General features: G+C 37.0%; 3 protein-coding genes across 10 annotated transcripts; 1 reads left to right on the forward strand and 2 right to left on the reverse strand.

Moving 5' to 3' along the window:
• Positions 1-1,578: 1,578 nt before the first annotated feature.
• LOC120005288 (early nodulin-93-like) lies at positions 1,579-2,453 on the reverse strand. Its single transcript, XM_038854848.1, has 4 exons — positions 2,280-2,453; positions 2,122-2,183; positions 1,973-2,048; positions 1,579-1,888 (listed from the first exon to the last, which is right to left on the reverse strand). The coding sequence occupies exons 1-4, from the start codon at positions 2,368-2,370 to the stop codon at positions 1,806-1,808; spliced, it is 312 nt and encodes a 103-aa protein (XP_038710776.1). The 5' UTR covers positions 2,371-2,453; the 3' UTR covers positions 1,579-1,805.
• Positions 2,454-4,558: 2,105 nt separating this feature from the next.
• On the reverse strand, positions 4,559-6,238 carry LOC120005383 (protein kinase PINOID 2-like). Its single transcript, XM_038854991.1, has 2 exons — positions 5,647-6,238; positions 4,559-5,535 (listed from the first exon to the last, which is right to left on the reverse strand). The coding sequence occupies exons 1-2, from the start codon at positions 6,183-6,185 to the stop codon at positions 4,647-4,649; spliced, it is 1,428 nt and encodes a 475-aa protein (XP_038710919.1). The 5' UTR covers positions 6,186-6,238; the 3' UTR covers positions 4,559-4,646.
• Positions 6,239-9,642: 3,404 nt separating this feature from the next.
• Positions 9,643-14,855, forward strand: LOC120006628 (NADH-cytochrome b5 reductase-like protein). Of its 8 annotated transcripts, none has more exons than XM_038856742.1 (14): positions 9,643-9,905; positions 10,408-10,450; positions 10,726-10,801; positions 11,575-11,634; positions 11,748-11,798; positions 12,126-12,180; positions 12,308-12,378; positions 12,437-12,506; positions 12,926-13,003; positions 13,280-13,369; positions 13,463-13,576; positions 13,711-13,779; positions 13,913-14,001; positions 14,088-14,855. In XM_038856742.1, the coding sequence occupies exons 1-13, from the start codon at positions 9,660-9,662 to the stop codon at positions 13,967-13,969; spliced, it is 1,080 nt and encodes a 359-aa protein (XP_038712670.1). In that variant the 5' UTR covers positions 9,643-9,659; the 3' UTR covers positions 13,970-14,001; positions 14,088-14,855. The 8 variants fall into 8 exon arrangements, 6 of the variants coding, with proteins under 6 accessions (XP_038712670.1, XP_038712669.1, XP_038712671.1 ...); XM_038856741.1 differs by having other exon boundaries at positions 13,913-13,983; XM_038856743.1 differs by having other exon boundaries at positions 12,455-12,506; positions 13,913-13,983.
• Positions 14,856-14,951: the final 96 nt, after the last annotated feature.

Genomic DNA, 14,951 nt, shown 5'->3' on the forward strand with positions numbered 1-14,951 from the left:
TACTTTAAAAATAAGAATAAGAATTGCGGCGAACCGACGCTGACCATGATGAACATTAGGCTTATTTGGTGAAGGATTCATGAACTCTCTGATGCACCATGACTTAATTAATAATATGTTTTGCTGACATGGCATCAAAGATATTCAACGCCAGGTAAGCATGCATGCAGTGACTGGGAACATATGCTTAATTTGCATGCCATGCGTACGTGTGTGTTGAGGTGGAGTTTGATAAGGAGGAATCCTAATCATCATTTTGATCTTTTTTTCTTTTTTATTTTTTTATAATGAATGATCGATCAGCCAATGAGGAATCCCCATCCCCATCTTCATTCCTTACCCCGACTCTTTATTCTCAATATGTGACTGCCTTAAAAAGAAACTATATTATCCCAATTCCCATGCTATCTCTCTTCAATAATACTAGGAGAATCCACATCCTCTTCTTCTTCGATCAAAACAAAATATGGCTGGCATAGTGGCTTTGATTTCTTTGCATATTCCCTTCGTCCTGGCACTGGGTGCATGAATTGATATCTCTTTATGAGTTGGTAGCACATTTTAAACCTTTTCTATATATACGTGAGTTTTAGGTTCTAACTGAACTAGATGCTGCTCCCCCATTTGAATTAAAATCAACCTTGGAGTTGGATAGTAAAGCTAAGTTCAAGTTGTAATCATTTTGCTCACGTTACATGCATGCCTTAATTACTTTATGATACGTGTATCAGAGAATTAGTGTTGATTAACAGAGCATTTGGGATCTGCATGTCTCGATAAAACATACTGTAATGATTTAAAACATACATCAAAATATTGATTTAGTGCTTGTACAAATTCAGGACTAAATAACAGTGTGTTTTTTTACTCCAAATTAAATTTTTAATTAAGATTACCTCCTGCTTTTAACTACAAATATATTTTCAAAGCTTCAATAATTCGCAACTTTCATTTTCAAAGTGCAAAATTCTATGGGGTTTTCTTTAGTTTAGAATTTTTTGATTTGACCATTGATTTCCTTCTTCCACACAGAATATATTACGGAATTAATCCCAACGCCCATATATTTTTGGCTGGTGTGTCAAATATAAAAATAACAGCCAACAAAAATTGATCAAATCATGACCACTCCTTATCGATTTCTCAGCCTCCACGACAAAAAAAGCTCCTCGAGATGCTCCCATATCTGACCCTTCTCTCCCGGCCCGTTGCAAAAGCATCGAACATCTCAAGCAAATCCACTCCCAGATTATCAAAACTGGCCTCCACCATGACCAAGCCCATCCATTTTTGTGCTTAATTGCGCCATTTCTTCCTTGGGAAATATTTCTTATGCAATCTCCACTGTTTGCTTACTGTCCTTTCAGCTTGTGTTCATAGGGACTCCCTTGAACTGGGCAATTGGGTTCATTCCTGGTTAGATAACCATGGAGTCAGTTCAAGCCTTAGGCAGAGTACACCCCAAGTGCAAGATATCTACAAATTGTTGGATGAAATAGATGGGCTATTAGAGAAGGCTGGGTTTGTGCCTGATACATCAGTGGTGCTCTACGGTATGGATGAAGAGTGAAAAGAAGGTGCATTAAGTCATCACAGCGATATTTTTCATTCAAATAAGCTGATTTTGCAGGTACAAATTGCTCCAATGCTCTTAGAAATGAAAAAGTAACCATCTTTATTTATACAAACATAGATCATGGGTTTAGAAACTAAATTGCTTCTGAGGTAGGAATGGACTACAGCCGAATTAAGTTAAAATAAGTCCATATTGTAGTGCTTTATGCTTTCAGACTTCAGTTTCAGTGCTAACCGAGGTGCCTGAAGGAGTTCCTCCTTGCAGAGGCCAAAACTGTCTTGTCTGCCACAATGAAATATGTTGCTCCAGCCACTGCAATTAATTGTACATCATATTCTCAGTTTTTAACAAAGAAAAAGAAAGAAACTGTAAGGGTATATCATATATGGTAATCACCTGTGGAGATAATTAGAGCTTGAGCAGTATGATTAAGATGGGCTCTTGCCCATGGCAGCATCCTCACACTAGTCAACTGCATTTAAGGAAACGAAAATTTAATTAGTAACTCAATTGTAAAGAAAGGTTAAAATATAAAGAAGACTCACAGTAGGTACAGCAGCAGCAATGCTGGCAACAATGGCTGCCTTAGCTCCTGCAACAACGCCCTCTGTTGACCAATTTCAAAGGCAAACAATTAATTTGTGAGATTTATTAAATTAAAAAAAAAACCAGAAACCAAATTTGATAGAGAAATTAAGGGTACCATGAGAGCAGCGCTTTGCCATGGCTAGCTTCTGATCAAGAGAGGCTAAGCTAGTCCTCTCAAGTGGACACTCAACCATATTTTCTGTCATTCTAAATGTCTTAATAAACGGAGGAAGTAACAGTTAAGAATTGGGTTTTTGAAGATTTGCTTCGACCCTGAAGAGTAAAGTGAGATTGCAAGTGTTGAGTATTTATAAGGGTTTTCTTTGGATTAGATTATAAGAAGGAAAATGCCTCAGGTATTGGGGGAAGTGAAGTGGAGTTTGATGGTTTCATTTGAATACTAACGACACAGACACTTGTTTTGGCCTAGGTTTCTGTTAATGGTTGGTTGATTCTTCTGTTATGTCCCTGGTTTAACAGTAGCTATATCTGGTGGGTGAGAGAAAAAGACACACATTCAAGGTTGGATAAATTAGTTGGGACTTGGGAATGAATTCTTCTAGTTGAGACTTGAGAACACAAGGTCTGTGAAAATTGGCAATTACCTATGTTTCTATATAAAATAAAATTAAAAAAAAAAAACTAAATTACTATTGTATTTCTTGTTGTTGATTCACATTCATTTATATATGAATTGTTTTATGCATGATAGCAAAAATATAAATGTCAACAAGAAATAACTTCATAGAGAGATCGATCAAAGAAAGGTGTCGCTGTGATTTTGGAGAAAATAAAATGGCATTGGGATCTGCTCATTTTTACCACTCTTTTGTTTCAAACCTTTTTGACACATAAACCAACGGAATATTAATTGATCTAACGTTTTCTTCTGTAGTTACATAGATAGAGATATATATATATATATATACACACTGTAGATTGGTGAAGCCAACGGTTTGGTCCAGACCAGAGCTGCCTTAAAAGTTAAAACCATGGGTACCACCACCTCGGCTCAAAGTCACGTGCTTTTGAGTGAGTGGGAAACCTGCAACACTTTGAGAGAACTGTGACACGTGTTCCAAATGAAGGGCTGCGATTGATGGGCTGGCTAATAAGAAAGTAGATCGAGACAGTTCACGGTTTGTGCAGCTTTTAACTCATGGGCTTTGTGCGTCTTGAGGCTTTTGGCTGCTAGGGAGTCCTGGTTTGGTCACTTTCAACTGCGTCTTTTAACACCTTTTGCCTCTTCTGCCTAATCTTAATGGAAATTATTTATTAGCATAATATATATGACACCTACTTTTAACTTTTAAGTCCATGGTATAGCCTTAAGCCTTGTAGAAGAAGTAGTTAAAGGCTTAATTTGGTTATGGTGGGAGTAGTCTTGTTTTCATTCACTTTTTCTGTACTCTATTCTTGTGTATAAATAAAAGCATACAATGAATCGATAGGTACATATAAATAAATATAATCACTTTCTTGGTAAGTGGGGACGAGAGCATAAGAAAAGAAAAACTCGCGTGCCCTGACTTTCTCAGTCCAAGAAACCATCAATGGATCGGATCACCCAATTTGGCTTCTTTTACATATTTATTTATCATCACTATATCTATATATTTAATTTGTTTAAAAAGAAAGCTTACATTCAAATTCACTTACCTTTCCACGTCGTTGACCACGATCTATCAAATATAACATATCACATGACAACATGTTTTGTTTATATATATATATATATATAACGCATCATTAATTAGCAAGTTAATTAAATTTTATCCAAAAGAATTCGGTGCATTAATATTTGTGTGTATATATATATATATATATGAATGTGCGTAAAAATAAAAATGTTCTAAAATCTAGAAATACAAATTTTGTCCTTTATAGGAATGACAACCTAATTTCAATTGCATTGTTGTCCTAAATTTCTTTTGTTATGGTGCTTGGATATGTACTATTCATGATTATGTCAATTTCTTTTCCATACATGATCTCTGCCTTAGTCCCCTCATTGACATCATTTCTATACCCCACAATTCCAAGCTAAGTCCCATTTATCTATGCAATAATACCATTAGCAACTTCATTGATTATAGTTATGACTCTCAAGTGGATCATCCAATATCGGATTTGATATTCTTTCATTATTAATTATTTTTTTTAAGTATTATTCGATCTTACCATCATTTGATCTGCACAAGTGTCATTATTATCACCACATGAAGTTCATACATTTCCACGAGAATCACAATGGGGCAATTATGGGTCCTCCCACTTTTACACCCAAGCAAACACATTTAATATATTACATAACGGACCAAAAGGAGAGGAACCCAATAACACAAAACATTATAATAAATTGAAAATCATCTAAGTAATTAATATCTCATCAATTAGAATTTAGAATCATCGAAAACCCATAGAAAACACACAACTTTTGTTTGCATATAAACTATATTTACATGAAAAAATTAGTAATACATTAGAAGTAATCGAAATAGTAAGGGATTTGATAAGGCTCCTCTCTCTCTTTCTTGCTTAGCTTGGGAATGTAATTAGCTCTATTGATCTTGCAAAGACTACCATTTTTGGGTACCTCAGGAGGTCTAACTGACCTAATCAAAGCCCAATTCACTCCTCTGAAAAAGTCATGCCTCTTGATCTCAACTGAACCCTTTAAGCTTCCAATCCGCTTCTTTGGATTCTTCACCAAAAGCTTGCTTATAAGGTCTTGAACTTTGACCATCTCTTCAACTTCTCTGCTGCTGCTAAAACTTGATGATGGTATTCTTTGGAAGGTCAATGGTTTCTTGAGGATGTTAATTAGCGTTTTCTCATTGTTCTCACCTTTGAATGGTGTCCTTCCGTACAACATTTCATACAAGAACACACCAAAAGTCCACCAATCCACTGCGCTCCCATGGCCTTGTCCCGAAATCACCTCCGGTGCTAAGTACTCGTGGGTCCCAACGAATGACTTTGATTTTGCATTGATGGGTTCCGCCACTAATTCTGGATCATAATCATCATCATGATCAGCATGTTCCGTGATTGTTGTAGTGATTGTGGTTCTCTTTTTCTTGGCCGAGAAACAAGAGAGAACAGGCTGCATGGGAGTAGTATAGCCAGCACAAGAAGGAGTTGAACACTTGATCATGGTATGCTTAATGTCACTAATGATGGCTTCATCCATCCTGGTTCTCGACCTTAGTAGCTTCGGAACGACGTCGCATTTGAAAGAGAGATCAAAATCTGTAAGCATGATGTGCCCATCTTCTCTAACCAACACATTCTCTGGCTTAAGGTCTCTATAAACAATCCCCATCATGTGAAGATACTCTAATGCTAATAACGTCTCCGCAGCATAAAACCTGCAAGTACACACATACATATATACATGAGATACCAACTACCACTGAGATCTTTTATCATTTTCGTAAATTTTTAGGATAAACGGTTTTTCATAGCGAGTTTATACTTACTTAGCAGAAGGGATACTGAAACGCTTGCCAGGCTGGCGCTGACGAGCGGCGTACAAGTCACCACCAGGACAATACTCCATAACCAAGCAAGAGTAGTGAGAAGCATCAAACTCGGCATACAAAGTGGGAAGAAAAGGGTGGTCTAGCATACCAAGAATCTCCTTCTCCATCGCAGCTCTCTGAAGCTTCTTGCTCACAGCGAGAGCCTCTCTGTCCACAACTTTCATGGCGTAGAAGCACTGAGGCAACCCCACCATTTGGTTCCTTATCTGGCAAAGATAGACGTTTCCTATGTCTCCGCTTCCTAGACGGCGAATGAGCCGAAAATGGTCGAGGCCGAGATGGCCTCTGGCTAAGCGGAGTCGCTTGATGGCCTCCCACGCGGCTTGGTTTGCTTTGTGTGGCTTGTTGGTGGTTTCAGCCAGAGACAGTGAGCTGCTGAAGCTGAGGTTGCTCATCCAGCTCCGGCTGGAGTCTGGGACGGTTATGGAGGAGGAGCTGCTATCGTAGTCGGATTCATCTCTGGCCATGGATGTCATTGTTGTGCTTGGGGACACAGGTAATGCTGTTAGAGAAGAAGGAAGAGGGTTTGGCTTTTTAAGGCTTAAAAGCAAGGAAGGTTACAAAGTGATACTTTTGTCAACTTTAATATACACAAAAAGGACTCTCGTTTTATGTGGCCCGCAACCATGCCCCTACTTTCATATTTTATGACAAAATTGCCACTATCACTTTATTTATGCATCCAAAAGTATTTTATTAACAAATATTGGGTTTATTCAAAAATGAGGAGTAAATGATTTGAAACTATAGGCGTTATTATGTTCATGGTAATTTGCACTCTCGAATATGTCAAAAAAACATAGAATGTAGTAGCATTTATGTTATATATTGGGTGTGGCTGAAGCACTGAAATCAACAAAACTAAAAGGTGTATGATATTTTCATAGAGTATATATTTAGACTGACATGCTAACTCAAGCTGACACAACCATTACATTTTGTTCTTTCACAACTCAACTCAGTGACGGCCTCCACTCCAGTAAGGAATGTCTAACCATGTAAATGTAAGTAACACAATCTTGCATCAACGATTTTGAAAAAAAATAAATTACTAAAAAGTGTCATATATTGATTAGCATATGTTTTTTCTTTCATAGGAGGACATTTTTGTCGAAGCGATTGACTGAATTCAAAGCAGTTTTACGTCCAGGCGACAATACAAATTCAACTTCACTCCTTAAGTCTTCCTGGTCAAACTCAAGGGCGATTTTAGTCATTTTACAGCTGAAGTCTATGGGTCACCCATCCAAGCTAGGTGGAGGGTGCACGTATCGCCCGTGCCCCCATACTTATTGGCACCTACAAGGAATTTAATTAATTAGTTGCCCTCCAATAATATTTAATTATTTATGATTTTTTATTTATTTTTACCATTTGGTTGTGCCAGGTAAATTTGTTGGGCTTACGTACTGACCCATAAACTATGCATGTCAAGTAAATCTATAAAAAAATTATGTGTGAATGCATGCCACCAAAGAAAATCATTGAACCAACATGACTAATATGCATCTTACCACCATATCAATACGATGGTTGGCTATTTATGATATCCTTGTTATACATGTGAATATCTTTGTAGGGATCTAAGTACGTAGTCAAAGACAAACCGCTCCTCACTCACCTTGCCAACTTGATTAATTTAGCATTACCACGGAGACCCCATCACCATGTTATCTCTCTCTATATTTAGCATTATATTCATTTGTACGTGTACCCTCAAATCTTGTTCCCATGGTTGATGGGATATGGAGATATTGTATTTATATATATACACTAGATTACATTCAGTGTTCCACTTTTTTTCTGCAAGATGAGATGTTATCAAATTTCACTTTTGGTTGCAAATTCAGGCAGCAGACCCAGCAAAAGTTGCAGTAGTGCAGACTAGGCAAACATATAGGAAGACTCAAAGCTCCATCACTTGCCCCATACATTCTTCCCCCAACCACCCACGCCTTTCAATTCATTATTTGCCTATCAATTATTTTCCATCCTTTTCTTTTATTTTCCATCCTTTTCTTTTATTTTCTTTCTTTTCTCGTTTAATAACTTAGAGCATCTAAATGTAAAATGACCACCAGAAACAGGCAAACTAATATGGAGAAAAAGAATAAAGTGAGCATATATATATAAGATGGCCAAGCTGACAAGTCCACAAACACAACACAACCCATATGGTTACTGCATGCAGACACGTACATTATTCAAAGAATAAGTATAAACTTGAGTGAAATCAATTGACCAATATGTAGACAAAATTGGATTTGGATGCATATATATATATATATAAGATGGCTAAGCTGACAAGTCCACAAACACAACACAACCCATATGGTTACTGCATGCAGACACGTACATTATTCAAAGAATAAGTATAAACTTGAGTGAAATCAATTGACCAATATGTAGACAAAATTGGATTTGGATGCATATATATATATATATAAGATGGCCAAGCTGACAAGTCCACAAACACAACACAACCCATATGGTTACTGCATGCAGACACGTACATTATTCAAAGAATAAGTATAAACTTGAGTGAAATCAATTGACCAATATGTAGACAAAATTGGATTTGGATGCATATATATATATATAAGATGGCCAAGCTGACAAGTCCACAAACACAACACAACCCATATGGTTACTGCATGCAGACACGTACATTATTCAAAGAATAAGTATAAACTTGAGTGAAATCAATTGACCAATATGTAGACAAAATTGGATTTGGATGCATATGAATGTTTTTGAGAAACTTATTTTGAACCTTTTCTGTTCTCAATATGTTTGACTGTATTGGAACATATCGTCATGGGCATGCAGCTCCAAGACACCTTTTTATGTTATCTCACTCTCTTTTTTTTCTTCTTCTTTAATGCTATGTAAATAGGATAATGACGCTCTAGTCTTAACCAGCGTAAATGGGCCGGGCTGAGTGATTTGTTGGGGTCTGATATTTGGGTTTGGTTTCAATAAAAGGGCAACTTTAGTCACACTTTGTGACTCTCGTTTTTACTAAATACACCCTTTGTGTAATAATAACCCATGAAAACTCTAAATTTTTATAAATACACACGAACTACATAAATCTGAGACATTTTATAAACACAACCCATAATCAGATATGTCATTGCCGGTCATATTGTTGTAGGGTCATTCTCGAGTTGAAGCTTGTCGGAAACGTGAAATTCAGGCTCGTAGTTATCCCAGAGTCGGTATTCGAGACCAAAATCGTCCAAAAATGCCTTGTTTGGGATCAAACTCGGGTTGTCAATTTCCGACAGCGTCTTGATCGGAAAATGGGTGGAATGGAAGCGCCTTGTCACGAGGAGTCCAAAGGTGGTGTCAATTTCCTCCAACAGTAGTCAGATTGTTATGCTCTTATGGCTTTTCTCACGGTGGTCATGGACTTTGGAACGTGATTTCGACGATTAAGGTGGACGAAACTCATCGGGGTTGATCAGGTTTAGTTCGTGGTGGCTTTGAGCTTCAATTTGATGGTAGTGGTTATTGGATTGGTGCTCGAACGGCAAAGACACCATGATTGGTCGCGTGTGCTCGTGAGGAAGAAGAAAGAGATGGTGAGGGGGTGGGGTGTAAAGAGTTTATGTCTTAAAAAATACAAAATCAAAGCAAAGTCAACAAAGTCGGGTCCACTTGATAAAAATCAGGGTGTTATTAGAGCTCCCCCTTCAATAAATGAGTTTGGAAAAAAGACTCGAGCATTACTTATATGATCTATTGAGAAGGCCGAGCTCTAAACTCATGATCTGCATGGCCCATTTAGATTACTCTTAACATAACATTGTAGCCGGGTTTCACTTTCTGCGGGCAGCCATTCAAACCTTCAGTTATCGGCCCACGTTGTACACAAAGCAGCGACCACTCTAACTCCTCCACGTCAGAGGGTCTAGGCGCTTTATTTTAGTCTCGATCAGTCGATCATGCGAGCCGCGACGCAACATTTCTTGTTTTCTGGGGTGGAAGAGATTCTCTCTCAGTATCTGTTCTTTGCTTCTCCATTCAAAATGGCCACTACTTTCTTCAAGAGACTTGCTAAGGCAACGCCGATTGTTTTCAGCAATGCATTTGGATGCCAATCCAGTTCCACTTTCACCGTTCCCTTTGGAGCAATGGCAGCACTCTCTGGTGGGATCTCCTTTTTCTACTACTTTTCCTCTCCGACTGTGGTAAATTCTCTAATCTGACTTTATCTCGCTTTCGTTCTTCTTGATAGTTTGTGCAATGCGGACTAGCGGTTGTTATTTTCCTGGAAAGTGGAATACTCAACTTGGCTTATTAAATTTCTTGGCTTTTATTTGATGTTTTCGAGTATTTTGTGAGGTTTCCGATTCGTAGTATCGATTAAGTATTTTGTTTTAATATCGTTGGACATGTGATAAGATTGTTATTTAGCATACATGTTGATGATCAAATGCTGCATTTGAGTAGATCGATTTTTTAAGTTTGAATATGCTTGATCTGATTAGTTATTTCTACACGCAGTTTGGAATAAATTTTTTTTATTTGGGTTGGGCAGTAAATGGCCAAACAAATTTGTTAGAGCATGTTAATTCCTGAACAAAACATTTAAGAAAATAAATGTACAGTTTGATTTATCTGTCTATATGGCAGTTTGATTAAACATATAATAGCTCAAAACAAAAGTTTTTTTTTTGTTTTCTATCACAGGTTCATCTAGATCAAATCAATGAACATCCAGGCCCAAAAATTGGTGAGTCCCCCCTCTCTATCTCAAGAAAATAAAAGGTATCAAGGGAAATCATTAATAAATCTAATCATCAGACTACATGAACAGTTAAATTTTATTATTCATGGATACGATATTGGGAAAACAACAAATAAGATAGAAAGTTGTATATTATTTGGACATTTGCTATCTTAAATTACTTGCAACTTGAGAGCTTGCTTATTTTATTGTTCATCCATACTTTATATCACTTTAGATTCATAATAACATAATCTTATGGTATTTTCATGTATCTCCAGCTCTCAATTCAGATAAATGGATTGAATTTAAACTACAAGACACTGCAAGGGTTAGTCACAATACTCAGTTGTTCAGGTATACTCTCTGTGCCTCATTTGTTTTCTGTTGTGTATCAGTCTGTAAAACTTGCATGTCTGATGTCTCTCATAAACTTTCTAGGGTTGTAACAAACCAAGTTTCAAGAACTTAACATTCACTTCTCTGTGTTGCCTTTTAAAATTTCAGAACCTTACACTCATAAGGGAAATTTTCTGGAGAAAATGCTATCTAATATGCTATGCTCATTTATGAAAATTGGAAATGAACTCCACTTCTAGCATTTGTGTGGCTTTTGACTTGGAAGAATGACCAGTATGTATTTTCCTTTCAAGGGTATTCGTTTTTGCTCCTGAAATCACATTATTAAGTTATTAAGTAGATATACGAAATGATACAGAATATGTAGTGACAGATAGTTCTAGAAGAAAAAGGAAATGGATTTGGCAAAAAGTATTTATTGTTTCTCCTAAAAGGTTATGTATGCAAGAAAATAGTTGCTCGGACCTATTTTCCACCATTCTAAATCTACTGTATTTCTCATAGTATTACAACACTAATTTATCATGTGAATGGGGAAATTATCTTTGAACTACTGAAACCTTATAGATGAAATTATATTTAAATAGAGAGGAATTTCTTGTATTCCTTGTTGAGAATACCCCTTTAATTCTTTCAAATGCACAATGAAATAATTTCAATTTAGGATTGATTGAAGTACTTGTCAAGTGCTCGGTTAGAAATGCTAACTTTCCACATAAGTTTCAATAATGTTTTTCAGAGTGACTTACGTGCAATTTTGCTCCTTGCAGATTTTCATTTGATCCCACTGCCAAGTTGGGTTTAGACATTGCTTCGTGCATCCTTACACGGTATATTCTTCATGGAGAAGCTTGCTACTTTAGTGAAGATTTTGGTTTGTGGAATTATAATTGCTTGACAATTTTGCTGCTACACTGATTTTTTTTTGTGCTCTTGATTGCAGGGCTCCTATGGCACAAGATACTGAAGGAAAAACAAAATATATCATACGCCCGTGAGTGTTTTTGTTCATATTCTAAATGCTCAATCAATAACATTGGTCCTTTTTTTTTTTTTTCCCTCTATGCTACTTGATAATGCTGTTGAAGTTGTTTTGTTCTTTCGATTGTATTCTTATATGGTGAGGGATAGTTTCCTTGGATCTTGTCCACTTTCTACTTTACATACTTCCATACCCTGTATTTGGTTGCTAACTAGACATAATTTGTTTTTATAGTGCGTTCATTATTTTTTGTTTTCTGTTTTTTTTTTCAACTACGATGTCCTGCATTCTCCAAACCCTAAACCTGAAGTGATCACTCGATGCCTCCTTTACATGCAGATATACTCCTATATCTGATCCAGATGCTAAGGGATACTTTGACTTTCTAATTAAGGTATTGTTGTCATTAGAAACCCAACTTCTTGTTCTCTGTTATGTCTTTTACATAAAGACCTTCTTTCATTAGGTACTGCTCGTCACAGTTGAATTTCTTTTGTCCGTTCGGATCAAAACTATTTCAGGTGTATCCAGAAGGGAAAATGAGTCAACATTTTGCCAGCTTAAAGCCTGGCAACGTTGTTGAAGTGAAAGGGTATATTAACGCACAAGTATCAATGGTGATGGTATTCTATACTATCATAAGCATTTAGTTCATTTACTTCTTTCAGGCCCATCGAGAAGCTAAGATACTCTCCAAATATGAACAAACACATAGGCATGGTAAGAGCTTATGCTTATCGTTGAAATCAAACCTAATATGTAGGGGACAATGAAGTAAAACGAGACAGTGACGATTAGACATAGTATGCAGGTAGCTATATGCTTTTTTTAAAAATAAAAAATAAAAATGGAACTGCAATTTTATTAATACCCATCCTTTTTGCCATGTACCATCGTCGGTCAATGGCATCGCAAAGATGTGCTTTTAAGATTAGTGGTTTCTTTCACTTTCTATGGACATATCATCTTACTTATTTGCTTGGCACTCCTTGACTAGTATATTTGCTGTCTTCAATTTCTACCTTGAACATATTGTAATTTATTTGGAAGATTAGTTGTCATAGCACATTACCTTGTCCTATTTTAACCCATTCTATGTCAGCTTTATCTAAAGCATACTTGTGTATTCTATCACTCAGATTGCCGGAGGCTCAGGCATTACTCCAATGCTTAAGGTGGTTGAGGCCATATTGAAGAATCAGGATGACGACACTCAGGTAACTTTTATCTTAATGTATTCTCAAAAAAGAGGTTTGAGAATCAGCCTCTTATATTTGCACGATGAATTTTCCATTATTTGTCTACGACTAATGAGTGGCCCAAACTTAAATGTCATTTGCATTTGTGTCCTATTCTTTTAATTGACATATATGGACCTTTGTTGCAAATGCAAATAAAATGTCAATTTTTGTCGTCGAACTACGTGTGATAGTTGTTGATGATACTTTCTCAAAATAAAAGAGCGTAATTCTTTGAAACTTATCTTATAACAGGTGTCGTTGCTTTATGCCAATGTCTCTCCGGATGACATACTGCTTAAACAGAAACTCGACTCACTTGCTGTCAGCCATCCAAATTTTAAGGTACTATTTATCTCAGCATTTAAACACTGAGCTTTGTTGAAAGGACTTTTTGTTCAGATGGTAACGACATATTTTACCTGAGAAAAAAACCAGGTATTTTACACTGTGGACAATCCGTCAAAGAACTGGAGAGGAGGCGCAGGTTACATATCAAAGGATATGGTTGTGAAAGGCTTACCAAGTCCTAGTGATGATACCCTTATCCTAGTAAGTACTGACTTTATTTTTTGTTACATCTCAAATTTTGGCGCAAATGTTCAATATTTGCTGAAGAAATATGAGCGTTTGTCCTGATTTAACTCAATTTGATCCTTACTTTCTTTTCTATCCAACCTGCTCAGGTCTGTGGTCCTCCTGGGATGATGAAGCATGTATCCGGTGACAAGGCTGAAGACCGGTCCCAAGGGGAGGTGTTGAACAGCATCTACTGTGATCCCTTTGGTTTTAAAGGATTACATTTGAATTGGAACTGCATTACCTGTTATGTTCATTGATTTGACTATGAAAATGTCAATAAATTCTTAATGTTTTGTTTTGTTGCAGCTCACAGGCACGCTTAAAGAAGTCGGTTATACGGAGCAAATGGTTTACAAATTCTGATTGGCAGAAGCAATGTCAGTGGTTAAATTCAAGTAAAATTTTTGTGCAATGAAGGATTTTACTTGAAATCCAGAATATCGAGCACTTTCTTTCTGATATGTATTCATTTCCTCAGTAGGAGAAACATACCCATAAGTTTCGTGTTACAGCACCCGTGTTGGGGAGATTATTTTAGAAGAATCTTCCCCCTTAGTTGGCAGCTCCGTGGAAGATTGGGATCAGAGGTGGGACAGAATTGTGCTGTATCACTTGAAGTTTCCGGACCTCTTTCAAATGATGACAATCATCATGGCTTTCGCAGGCATTCAATGCAGAATAGGTTGAGGCAGCGTTATGAGGCAAAAATTAATGCCAAACTGCGGTATCCTGCATCTGAAATCTCAAGGAAAGAATTTACTAGTGAGAGGATATCAACTCAGGCATCTAGTGTGTTTTCAGGACCAAAAACCCTTTCACAGATCAGAGGAGAGGAGAAAAACTGAAGAAAACAGTGATTGCTGTAGACAACTGGAACATTCTAATACAAGTGCATCAGCAGATTTCGAGGGCCCAAAACTTCTGAGTGAGATCCTAAAGAATAAAAGGAGGCTATGTTCTGTTGTAGATGGTGAGATTAGCAGCGGCTAAGTGAAGATGTGTAGTGTACGTATAGGAATTAGGAGTATTCAGTTTCAAGTGCTATTTTTTACTGGGATGACGATGAAAACTGAGTGAAGGATTGAAGGAAAGAGCCTCTTGGGTGGTAGACTGATACTAGTGATATCCTTGAATGGAATGGGATCGTGTTCTTTCCTGATTCCTGCCTATTTGTCTAGTATTCTTGTACGGAGTGAGTTTATCATGAATATTACAATCCGAGCAATGCATCGGCATTGAAATTTCAATATGGTTGCGTTGTCTGTAGTTTGTAGAAGATTGGTTTTTCTTTGGGCTGGTTACACATCTACCCAGTGCTTGTCTGCATAATAACGTACTGCATCTG

Source organism: Tripterygium wilfordii, chromosome 9 (assembly GCF_013401445.1).
Source record: "Tripterygium wilfordii isolate XIE 37 chromosome 9, ASM1340144v1, whole genome shotgun sequence".
Lineage (NCBI taxonomy): Eukaryota > Viridiplantae > Streptophyta > Magnoliopsida > Celastrales > Celastraceae > Tripterygium > Tripterygium wilfordii.

Bases quoted from the DNA above. Each gene is read 5' to 3' on its own strand.
- LOC120005383 (XM_038854991.1), bottom strand. From the start codon at position 6,185: ATGACATCCATGGCCAGAGATGAATCCGACTACGATAGCAGCTCCTCC. The intron at 5,536-5,646 runs GTAAGTATAAAC...GTGTACTTGCAG, and splicing joins TTCAGTATCCCTTCTGCTAA to GTTTTATGCTGCGGAGACGT.
- LOC120005288 (XM_038854848.1), bottom strand. From the start codon at position 2,370: ATGACAGAAAATATGGTTGAGTGTCCACTTGAGAGGACTAGCTTAGCC. The intron at 2,184-2,279 runs GTACCCTTAATT...ATTGGTCAACAG, and splicing joins GGCAAAGCGCTGCTCTCATG to AGGGCGTTGTTGCAGGAGCT. The intron at 2,049-2,121 runs GTGAGTCTTCTT...CCTTAAATGCAG, and splicing joins TTGCTGCTGCTGTACCTACT to TTGACTAGTGTGAGGATGCT.
- LOC120006628 (XM_038856739.1), top strand. From the start codon at position 9,660: ATGCGAGCCGCGACGCAACATTTCTTGTTTTCTGGGGTGGAAGAGATT. The intron at 9,906-10,407 runs GTAAATTCTCTA...TTTCTATCACAG, and splicing joins ACTTTTCCTCTCCGACTGTG to GTTCATCTAGATCAAATCAA. The intron at 11,799-12,125 runs GTGAGTGTTTTT...CTTTACATGCAG, and splicing joins ACAAAATATATCATACGCCC to ATATACTCCTATATCTGATC.